The sequence below is a fragment of the Taudactylus pleione genome, unplaced genomic scaffold (assembly GCF_031769625.1).
Source record: "Taudactylus pleione unplaced genomic scaffold, aTauple2 ptg000100l, whole genome shotgun sequence".
Lineage (NCBI taxonomy): Eukaryota > Metazoa > Chordata > Amphibia > Anura > Myobatrachidae > Taudactylus > Taudactylus pleione.
Window position 1 is genome coordinate 4,160,702 of NW_028284502.1, and position 12,233 is coordinate 4,172,934.

The 12,233-nt window shown below is 45.3% G+C and overlaps 1 protein-coding gene across 1 annotated transcript in view; it reads left to right on the forward strand.

Annotated features, from left to right (window-relative positions):
* The first annotated feature begins 815 nt into the window (after positions 1 to 815).
* The window catches only part of ANO3 (anoctamin 3), a 377,773-nt gene continuing 366,355 nt past the window's right edge, over positions 816 to 12,233 (forward strand). The window contains exon 1 of the mRNA XM_088470460.1: positions 816 to 966. Coding sequence (XP_088326586.1) covers positions 921 to 966 — 46 coding nt within the window. The 5' untranslated portion in view covers positions 816 to 920. The remainder of the gene's footprint in view (positions 967 to 12,233) is intronic.

The following is a 12,233-nucleotide window of genomic DNA, read 5'->3' on the forward strand; positions in this document are numbered from 1 at the left end:
CGTGCGGATCGTGGCATGGATGGCGTGACTCATGTGCCCGCATCTATGGCTTTTGCATACGCATGCATGCTATAGACTTCAATGGCGAAACGCTGGCTGTGACGAGTCGCAGCCTGGCGAGTGCTGCGCTATGCCGCGATGCGTGTTCCCGTGCGTGTGCGTGTACCTGTGCGATGAGCGTGGCTACATCTGTAGCTGATAGTTTACATTGCTAAGCAGGCACAGTAGATTTTGCTTTCTGCAGTGTTTGGCTTTAATGTTGTTGTATATGGAGCACTATAGTGTTTGGCTTTAATGTTGTTGTATATGGAGCACTATAGTGTTTGGCTTTAATGTTGTATATGGAGCACTGTAGTATTTGGCTTTAATGTTGTGGTATATGGAGCACTGTAGTATTTGGCTTTAATGTTGTATATGGAGCACTGTAGTATTTGGCTTTAATGTTGTGGTATATGGAGCACTGGAGTATTTGGCTTTAATGTTGTATATGGAGCACTGGAGTATTTGGCTTTAATGTTGTGGTATATGGAGCACTGTAGTATTTGGCTTTAATGTTGTGGTATATGGAGCACTGTAGTATTTGGCTTTAATGTTGTGGTATATGGAGCACTGTAGTGTTTGGCTTTAATGTTGTTGTATATGGAGCACTGCAGCATGCGGTGGGGAAGGAGAGAGCATGATCCCAGCATTGCTGTGAATTATCCATCCAGCAGCCACTAAGGGGAGTATGAGCCGGACCTCCCTCCATGGTTACTATGACAACGGGAAGGAGCTCAGGCTCTCAGTATCAGCAGCAGCAGCAGCAGCAGCTCAGGCAGGTGTCGTGTTCCAGGCACACCAGCTCTCCCTGATCCCGGGTACCATTCCCCTGTATCTCCTATGCGGTCTCTCTCTGAGCTCTGTGCAACCCCACAGAGAAGATGGTGCACCACTCTGGGTCTATCCAGTGCTTTAAGCAGCAGAAAGGTCAGTTGGCTTGTTATTCCTATGGTGTCTGTCCTGTCCTTGTGCAGCATGTGCTCCTGTACTGTATGCTGCTATTTGCAGGGTAGCCAGCCTAATGCAGACTTCATCCTGCAGGCTGTGTGCCCATGTGAAGTGTATAGGCATGCACTCTTCATCTGCATTAGGCAAAGTACTCACTTGTGTATAATCCCATATTTCTGCAATTACAACTTACTGCATTGAAAGTTCTGCTGCACACTCCAGTACTTCTGCAGATGCTCGCTTCCAATAGATACACAGGCAGACCCAGCTTTAGGATCTCAGTGGATTCCATACATTGGTTTACATTCCTGCCATTAGCTGGGCTCATTTCAGCAGCTACTGTTGATGGGGGGGTCAATGAACTATTTGTTTTAAATGCCTGTCTAACTTTAACTGTAAAGTTATTAAAACTTTTAGAATTGTTTAATGCTTACTTTAATATACTGCCTGTTGTTCTGTAATACTACACGGTATTTATCATTAACATGGTATTATTTTTATTGGTAATCCTAAAGCAGTTTTCTATAAAGTAGCCAAAATATTTTGTTGTATTAGTTATAGTATGATTAGTAGTACCAGTATATATAAACACATTAGTTTATCACTAGAATTCTATATATTTACATGGGAGGGTTATTGGGGACAGGAGGGGGTCTTTTAGAAAAATGTGAAAAACTCACACGATTATGAAAATACAACAATAGCATATGTAAACTATATAGTAATAATTCATGAAATAATGGGAGTAATTAGGATTACAATGATTATTAAATCATTTCTATGAAATAAAATAGTTCTGATTTGTGTTTATGAATATTCAAGTTAAAGCACTACTTTTTTTTACCGAAATCAAACAAAATTATTGCTTATGATTGTCGTTATTTGTGTATTGTTAGGGGTCAATCCAATTGTTTGCGAAGGGTGCCACGGCGTTAAAAAGCAGCAAAAATCAGTGGAAAAATGGCGGCGTCCATTTTCCTGGCTACTCGTCCATCCGCAGTGCCGCTGTCCCTAGGAAAATGGCACGGGCACCATTTTCCCGGAGACCCACGCGTGCGCAGTTTATTCTGGTACTAAGCCAGAATCTACTGCCAGTGCTGTGCCGTGGGACTGCTGGAGAGAGGAGGGGGCACGCACTGAGTCTGCACACGGGTCCCCTCCTATCTTGAAACATCCCTTGTCGCGATGACTCGCACCCGCGAGTACATCGTGTGTAATTGGATTGAGCCCTTACTGTATTATAAACTTATATTTGCATGTATTATCATCAATACTATTATTATATTTTGTTTCCGCTACTTGCAGCTTTAAGGCAATTGTTTTTGTTTTCAGAGGAGGTTCATCAGTGTTAAACTAAGTGCTCACACAGATCTGCCTCAGATGGGCTGTTTATAAACGTGGTAATGGATTGATTACCTCATGTCAGTAACTGTAAAGTGATTTCTTCTCTTTGTATTGTGATGTTAAACACCTAAAAATAAATAATGCAGCAAATGGAACTATAATACTGTACTAGAGGTGCCCAGTATTGAAACATTAAACCAAGACAATCGGTTTTCCTGCCGTTTAAGGGATATCCATCGTCTGCACACAGAAGAGACAGCTATTGTGTGTACAGAACCAAAGTTCATCAGTCTGCAGACTAACCCCTCTATAGAGCAGTGATACGTAAGTGACAAGATGGCTGCCTCCGCTGCATGGCCGTACACAGAGGCCACCCTTTTTTATTTTTACGGTCATCAACGATAAATCAATTGCAGATGTTACTCTTGAGTACAGTATATAAAAACTCAGAAGACTATGAAACTACATGTCGAACAACACGTCACGTGTCAAAATACGTGTTCAATAGTGCGAACAATTTCAGTGGTAAACACATGCATACAGTTTGTGGATCATTTAGCATTAACTGTACACTTAACTTAGCCCTACCTACAATGTCATCTGATCGTCATTTATGTCCCATTAATAGGTAATGAAAATCTACTGTAAATAAACAAATGACACAAAAAGTGTTTCTTTTGTTTTTTTTTACATGTATTTATTGAACCCATTGATCCAATATTCACTTTCTGTGTTCATTGCCACCGGCATCAAAATAAATGGTTTTCACAACTTTTTTAATTGAACACATAAGACCCTGTGATACATCACTAATAACTTTAGCCCTTGTCTGTATGTGTGCACTTTATAGCTGCCCTGTATCTTTACTTTTTTAACCATTTTCCCTGGACCTAGTACTCTTCATCTTTTTATTAGACCCTTATATGGAACAATTTTAAATGGTTTTGGAATATCCATTGCACTAACAAGATTTAGTTTAAAAACTATTTTCATACAATAACTAATTATATTTGGTCGGCATGACCTTCATGAAGCCAAGATGACTGCCTACCCTGACTGCACGTCCCTGACACACCTATCCTCAAATCACCCTAAATAACCCCATTTGGTGCGCCATGGACTTTTGCAAAATATTAGTCCTATTCACATCACTAATGCATTATAAGTATAATGCACGGGAACCCTGCATACTAGCGCTGGCATTCCATGCAGTATCTGTGGAGCTGATTCAGACCCGCTCGCTAGGATGTGATCGGTCGTAGCTGACCGATATTTGCAATCTGTGCATACGTATGCATCGCAATGCACGTGCGCGAACCCCAGTGTGAGAGATCGGGAAGCGTTCGCTCGCTGCGCATATACAGCCCAGCAGAGTGAGTGACAGGAGAGGCCGTTTGTGGGTGGTGACAGGGGCAGGCCGCTAGAAACGGGGGAGTGGAGGTGCGAACGCAGGCGTGCCTGAGTGTCTCAACGCCGTTTCAGAGGCGTGCATAATTAACATAGTACACGTAACCTGTTTGTATTTCACACTGAAGTGATCGCAGTGCTTGCGGCAGGGTATAGTCAACCTCAAGCGCTGCGATAGCATCCGATGGTGCTCAATATACCAATGGTTTCATGCACTTCCAGGAGATGACGTATGCAAGTGGGCGTCTTATGAATGGCTGGTGGGTGTCTGCATACACAAAGTGATCGCATGTCAAGACATAGTGGGCGTGCTAATGCCTTGCCGTGCGATCGCCTGCCTTGCTGGGCGTGCGCAGGATTTGCATATGCAGGGAGTGAGCGAACGCATCTAGCGAGCGGGTCTGAATGAGCTCCTGTGTGCAAAGCAGATGCCAAATTGGGTAAAAAAATAAAAGACTGAGGCTGAATACAAGTGAGTTGCACCATTCATTGCGCCATCCATCAAGGTGCTTAATCTGCAACTTTATGCTAAGTACTTAGCGACAAAATTAATGCTAAGTGCCTAATACACTATAAATGACTTTGGACGCAGCTAAAACCCAAATAAGACACTAAATTCAGAACAAAAATAGGGAATCGCTATATATGGCGGAGCATCTAAAACGCCCCATGTTTCTCGTGTTACATGGCTCAAGGATAGGTATACGGGGACACATCTCTAGCAGCCTGTGCTTACTTCTGCTCATTTTATTAGCATGCACAGTGCAAATGAATGCAAGATACACTACGCAAACACCTGTACTGCAGGCGTACATTCAAATCTCCATCAACACCTGCATGTTTAATGGTACTTTCATCTTTGAGTATAGAGCAGCAAAAATATATAAAAGTAAAGCTTCCTTCTTATTTCCTACAGTTATTTTCCTACTTTATCATTTAGCGGACCAGTAATAAAAGTTTTATTATTCTTGATGTTTATGTACTTGAAACATATTTTGGGATTAGACTTGTTATCGTTTGCAAACCATTGTTAAGCTTTAATCTTTGCTAACCTACTTCCTTTTGACATATTTTAAATATTTTTCTATTATTTCCATAGTGCATTTTCAATCCCTTCTAGTTTTCTCCATGTAAATGCTGTCTTTTCCTCTAAATAACCCTCAATACTTTCTTGTGTAAGAGCATAAGCTGCCTTTTATTCCTAGAATTTGTGGCATATTGTATAAACATGAAACTTTTATTTTACCTCTTATACAAATTTCCATTCTGTCTCTGTGCTTTTCCGGTCTACAACCTGCAATGCTTCACTGAGCTGAATAAAGTTTGTCCTTCTAAAAGTCATAGTTTGTTTTTAGCTCCTCTACAAAATGTTTTCTTGAAACTTAGGAGCTGATTCAGACCCGCTCGCTATGATGCGTGCGCTTGTAGCTGGCTGATTGTCGCTTTCTGCGCATGCGTACGCATCGCAATGCGCTTGCGCGAACCACTGCGAGAGTTCGGGAAGCGTTCGCTCACCTAGCATAGACAGCTCAGCAGAGTGAGTGACAGGAGATGCCGTTTGTGGGTGGTGAAAGGGGCAGGCCAGTAGAAACGGGAGTGGAGGTGCGAACGCAGGCGTGCCTGAGTGTCTCAACGCCGTTTCAGAGGCGTGCATAATTAACAGGCAGCGTCATAGTACACGTCACCTGGTTGTATTTCACACTGAAGTGATCGCAGTGCTTGTGGCAGGGTATAGTCAACTTCAAGCGCTGCGATCGCATCCAATGGTGCGTGATGTACCGATGGTTTCAGGCACTTCCAGGAGATGACGTGCACAAGTGGGCGTCTTATGAATGGCTGGTGGGTGTCTGCATACACTAAGTGATCGCACGCCAAGACATAGTGGGCGTGCTAATGCCTTGCCATGCGATCGCCTGCTTTGCTGGACGTGCGCAGGATTTGCATACGCTGGGTGTGAGCGCGAACGTATCTAGCGAGCGGGTCTGAGGGCCTGATTCAGAGCCGCTCGTAAGCGGCTGCTCGTTCGCTCTGAGCGATGTTTGCACAACTGCGCATGCGTATGGGTCGTAATGCGCATGCGCAAACCAGTCATTGCGGTTGGAAATCGTGCGCTCGTAAAACAGCGAGGGGCTGCTAATTTGATTGACAGAATGTACCGTTTGTGGGTGGTAACAAGGGAAGGTGCTTGAAAACAGGGGAGTGGAGATCCGAATGCAGGCGTTCCTAACGGTGAAAAGGGCGTTTAGTGGGAGTGCATAATTAGTAAAGGAGCGTCATCGACCACGTCACTTGGTTGTCTTTTAGCCTGAACTGCTCGCAGTATTAGGGGAAAGAAAATCCTACCACAAGCACTGCGAGCAGTTCAGATGCCTTTAATGCCTTTGATGTTCCCGATTAATCTAATAAATACCGGAGATGACGTGTGATGCGAACCGTGTGATGCGAACGGCAAAGGGGCGTCTTGACAAAATAGCGAGCGCATTTTTCGAACGCTCGCTCAGACATAGAGGCGTCAACACACCGCAAAGAGTGAGCGCTCAATTTAAATATCCGGCCCCTTTTTTAGAACGACCGTCCGCAAATAGCGTCCGGCTCTGAATCAGGCCCTGAATGAGCTCCATAGTTCAAGCGATACCATATTATGACCACTATTCCAAAAATGCCTTCTTGCCTCTACAATAGATATAATATGTTTCCTAATCGACAGTAGTCCAGCAGCACCCGCTCCCTCTTGATGGTTGTTCTGCAGATCTCAATCAAAAACAGTTTGGCCAGAAGCACTAGATTTATTGTCCTTATTTACTGTATATCCGGACCGTTAAAGTCATACTTCCAGTACTGTATATTTCTCTGCTGCCCCTTCAATATGTAATAATAATTACATTTCAGTAGTATACTGTAAATTATGGCACAGTAGGTAGCTTATAACAACCAAAATCGGTACCTTATTGGTTTCCTTTTCTACATTGTTCTAATCTTGTAACTGGAAAGGGTATTTTCTGCACAGGACCAAACAAGCAGAATTCAAACAATATAAATCCTACCAGTAGGTAAGTACTCCGAGACTATCCCCTCACCATGCGGGATGCCGCCTTGGTGCCCCACTCACTCAGCTCCATTACCCACTCAGTGAGACTGCACAGACTGTAAAACATAGGTCCAGCAGGGAATACGTGCTGGTCACTGAACCGCACATCAAGGAGCCCCGTGAAAGGGTCCACCAACTTCCCCACCCGGAGTCTCACCCCTCCCACACCCCCAGGACCCATAAGGAGCAGCACTGTAACTTCTCAAATAAAAGATTTGGCCCCCAACCCTTTCTGCCTGGCTTTTTTCATTTCATCCATCCATAGATTTTCCATCTCCTCCTCTCCCCCACCACACCCCCCCTTATCATCTCCTCCCTTTTCACTTCACCACACCCATCAACCATACCATAACACCCACCCACCTAGACATTCTAGAAACCAACACCATCCCACGTACCATCTACCCAACATCCGCCCCCAACCCCCCCCCATTTATCTACCCCCACATACTCACCACCACCACAGCACACTGGAACACACCTCCCGCCATTATGCTTGAGCACAATTCAACCCCCCTTTCGAATCTCACTATAAATGTAGAGCCTAAAACTAAGGTATACTTGCTCACTTCCTCGGACTGGCCGGTAGGCTCCCGAAAATCTGGTGGAGCTCCCGGACACCCGGAAAAGTAGGAAGGTCTCCCACACATCCCTCTAAACTCCCCCTCGACTCACTCACACAGCCAGAGACCCCTTACCCCCACCCAGGGCCACACACTGTCAGAGCACAAGTGGGTGGTCCGGGGGGGGAATGACCGGATTTGCGATGAATTGTGTCTTTGTAGCACCACTCCCCCCTATACAATGCCTGTTTTCTTGTCACTGTGTAGCGGGAGGACGGGCCACAATGACTCGGTCTTGCCACAACGCGCCCTGCAGAGACCACCATTTCCACCCGCCATGACCCTCTGTGCTGACCTGCCTGCCCCTACCACAGGAGGGGGCAGCAAAGTCACCAAGTATGACCTAAGGGTCAAGGTGAGTGTGAGTTTGAGAGGAGGTGGTCTCACTGAGTAAGTCAATATTGGAGACAAAACAAAAGTACAGTACAGGAAGCAGATGGGACACTCAAGTATTCCACAATTAGCCAGACAATTTATATCTCTGCCGGGTCATGTATTACCCTTCTCCTCCTCCCACAGGGACATAGACTACTCACCTGGGCAGCCAGGAGAGTCAGGTGGGTAGGTAGTAGTGTATGTCCCGGAGGGAGGGGGGAACAGGGTAGACCGTGATCCGGCAGAGGAGGATGTGCCGAAGGGGCAATCCCTGTGCCGCTTCGGTGGACGCCTATGAGGTCAGCTCATTGTGGAACAGGGGAGAAAACTTTGCAAAAATCTCCACTATTTTTATTTGTAGATAGAACAAGTTGAATTATGATGGATGTGGTTGTGATGGACACCACGGTCTTCTTGTATTAACTTGATAGGCATCGCTACTCTATCTTGTGTATCCCTGAAGCTTCCACTATCTTACTGCTGGGTACACAAACTTCATTGCGGTTTACTGGCCATCACGCCGACCGAGCGGCCGATTAGGTAAGCTATGCACAGTGGCGTAGCAAGACCTATGAGGTCCACATTGCAAAATTGTTCCACAGGCCCCCGATGGCCACCCCTAAAGGTGCCTACACACTTAGCAATATTTTACACGATTTGCCCGATTACGAAGCATCGTGATGTCAAATCGTCTAAAATATGCCCAGATCGTGAGTGTCCACTCACGATCACGTTGCCGATGCGCGTCCCCGCAGGTTGTACATCGCATCTTCAGATCTGCCATGCTTTAAGGCAGATTTGCCAATCTGGGACATGATGCACTGGAAAACGTTAAGGATGCATGATAGATCGTTTGTCACATTGGACACTTTTTACAACAAATTGTGTGCAGGCCTGCCGTGGGAGAGTTCAAGGGAAATCGTACACGATGTTGGATCGTGAGCACATCACCAAGTGTGTAGGCTCCTTAACTCACACAAGCTCAGCTCCTTTATGTTTTGATTAACTTTATAGTTCTGTGAACATTCTGATGATCTTATTGGCTACAGATTTTTCCATCACTGCCATTTAAAAAAAAAACATAACAGACATACAGCCTGATTCAGACCTGCTCGCAAGCGCACAGTGCCCGCAAGCAGGTCGATGGTCCCCCACTGCGCATACGCCGCCTCCGGCGTGCGCATGCATGAGACCCGTCCAGCGACGGCAGCTCCGTTGCTACGGGTCTCGCTATAAGACGGGGCGGCTGTCGATGGTGAGTGACTGCTTGCCCCGTTTTGCGAGTGGGGTGGAGAAAAAACAAACAAGAAAAAACCCATCAGACCTCAGAGCTGCCCATAGAGATTAACAGCAGCAATAAAAAGGTGCTCTAAACAAAATCTTCAAAATAGTCCCACCAGCAATCAAGATATCAATTTGAATGTTCTATTCTGTTGTTGTGGGTACTCTTTACCTGGGTCCAGGTCTGTTGGATGGGCCCGGATCCTGCAGTACACTGTATTATGGCAGCTCGCATTAAACAATTGTTTTTGTCTATGTGAGAAAAGAACAACGCTATGAGTCATGTGTGGGTTGTCTCCCTGTGCCATCAGGCATAACTGGTGTATAATTAATAATTAAGTTGGTTATATCTATGAACAACATACGGTTTAGTTCATGTAGAGGGCGCAGAAGCGACAGGGAAATTCAGATTTTATTTCCCTGATTGTGCAAATACTCATTAGATGTGCTGGCAATATGTGACTACTAATTTATGTTAATTAAACCGGGCTTTATTTTTAGATAAATGTCTTAAGTTTAATACAAATATTCAATCAGAGTAAGTGAATATGTGGGAATATGTCTACAATCTGCACTTCTCATCACACTGTGGGCCTGATTCAGGTTGGTCCGTAAGGCTGCATTCGCACGCACCCTGCTCGCTACGAAAATATGCTAATGAATGTATCGCACGGCAACCGCAGCTCTATACCAAGACACCCACCACTGTATAAAGCTGCCCACTTCCCATGACATGCATACGCAAGTCAGCGAAAACATCGGTAACATCGGAACCATCCGCACAGTTGTGGTTGACCCTACCGTACAAACTACTAAACTTCCTGTCGCCATCTAGACCTCTGTCAGCGTATGCTACCCCAGGGGCTTAATTACGCACGCCCCTGTAACGGCGTTTAAACGCACAGGCACGCCTGCATTTCTCTGACCACCCCCCATCACCACCCTCAAACGGACACTTCCTGTCAATCACTGTGTGAGGACTCTGCATGCTCACTGCAAACGCTGCCCGATCGCAGTGGCCGGTTCGCACACGTGCACTGCCTCTTGTACGCATGCGCAGAATGCAAACATCGGCTGGCTGTGTGGAAACGCAGCCTGCGATCCAACCTGAATCAGCCCATTGGCTCAACACTTCTCAACAGCTGCAGCTTCTGTCGCAAAAATATCTTAACATTCTCAATACCCCAATAATTTGTTTTATTTATTTAGAAAAAGTAAATATCAGAATGCATCCCAAATCATTTAATGCAGCATTACATTTACCATTGAACACGCTAGGTCCTAATTTCTGCTTGCATGTGAGCTACAGTAGCTGCCTGTGTTTGCCAAACAACTTCGGTACTTGTTGGCAAAAATTCCTTTGTAATTTTGTTATGGAAAAGAAACACATTAAACCTCTTATACCTACACAACAAATCCTCAACAGCAGTCTATTAATCCTCTGACAGCAAGAACATTAAAAGAACATACAATAGCTGGAGAGAGACATCACTGCTCATTCTCTCATCTGACACAGGGACTTGTTATCTGACAACATAGCCGATAGAAAACTTGAATTTGTTACATTTAGAATCAATGACTCATTATCACCAGCACTGAGCAGTATAGGGAGGAAGAATAGTAGGAAAATATAAAGACAAGAAATTAGGGAAGGCCATCCACCATCGATGATTCATAATCATCGATGGTTTATGGCCGATGTTGAGTGCTTTTGCCATCAATGGGGGAGAACCAGATGGTTTCCCTCCATCATGTCTAAGCATAACCGAATGGGTTTTTTTTTACAAGGTGACGGGACACAGGGCATAGCTCCGCCCCCAATACCCGTGAAACCCCGCCCCCAGGTTCTGACTTGCCCACGGGCCAGTCAGTCAAACAACAGGGATGACCATCGGTTGGTGAAACCATTGATGGTCATCCATTGCATAGTTGGTAACCATTGCTGGCTACTTGCTATTTTGCCATCAATGGTAACCCCTACAAGAAATATGGATGATAGTTAGCCAGGGAAAGCTAGGGGCAAATAGTTTGGTGTGTTTTGCAAAAGGTGTGAACCACTATACGACGCATATGCTCAGACATCTGTCCATGTGCACCATATAAATAACTGGTAATAAATAATAAAGTAATCACAAAGGGGATGATTCTGAGAGGAAAACATCTGTGAAAACGGATGCCTCACCCGGTTTTGGAACCTACCGTTCTTGCATTTCAATTGCCAAACATGGTGTGTGCATACTCCGCACAATGCGTCCGAGGTCGCAAAAAGGTGCGTGCTGCGTCTTGTGCTGATATAGACTAATGTGAAGTTGGCATTTCTATGCAGCAACTGGGCCTGAGTATCAAGATGCACGGAGCGACTGTCCCTGATGGGAGTGTCGCGGGCGTGTATCTAAAGCTCCGTGCGATTCTGATTCGTGCGCACGGGGGAAGGAATGCCTGTTTTGATGGATTTCTTGCACCCTAACAAGGGGTTGGTGGAAATACCAATATTAAGGATGATGGTTTCTCTGCGAACGCTAGAACAGTGGGAAGGATAAGACTTGCACTTTCAGGCGCATGGTTTTCCGACTTTGTGGGATTGTAGTATTAGCATATGAAAGTAAGAACAATGCCGCGGCCGTAGGGAAAAGCGCTCGAACTCAGAATCGACCGCGTAGTTCAGAGAAGGCAAACACACTGAGATAAGGTTTGGATTTAACAAACAGCGGTAATCTAAGATTACTGCTGTATGTCAAGCATCGCTTTCACCATCTTTTAGTCTCGACGGCGCCTTTCCAACTTCAGCGAAGCCTTACAGGCACGCTGGGGGTCCCCGTCACATGCACTTCCGCAGGCCGACAGTCACACATGCACATTACACGAGCCCCATCGCTGGTAGCGTTAGCCCGGTGGAGGACCTCACCAAGGATGAAGACTTTGCGGGACCTCGCCGGAGGGGTAAGTATTGGTATATACCAGTGAATCTTTATATACAGTAATTATTTGGTTAGACTGCCATGTCTATCTGTTTCTATGGGGATTTGATGTGACCATTTTTTTTTGCCACAGTAAATTCTAATGACTTATGCTGGCCATACGCTAGTGCGATTTCAGGCCGATATTGGCCGATTTTCGACGAATCGTGT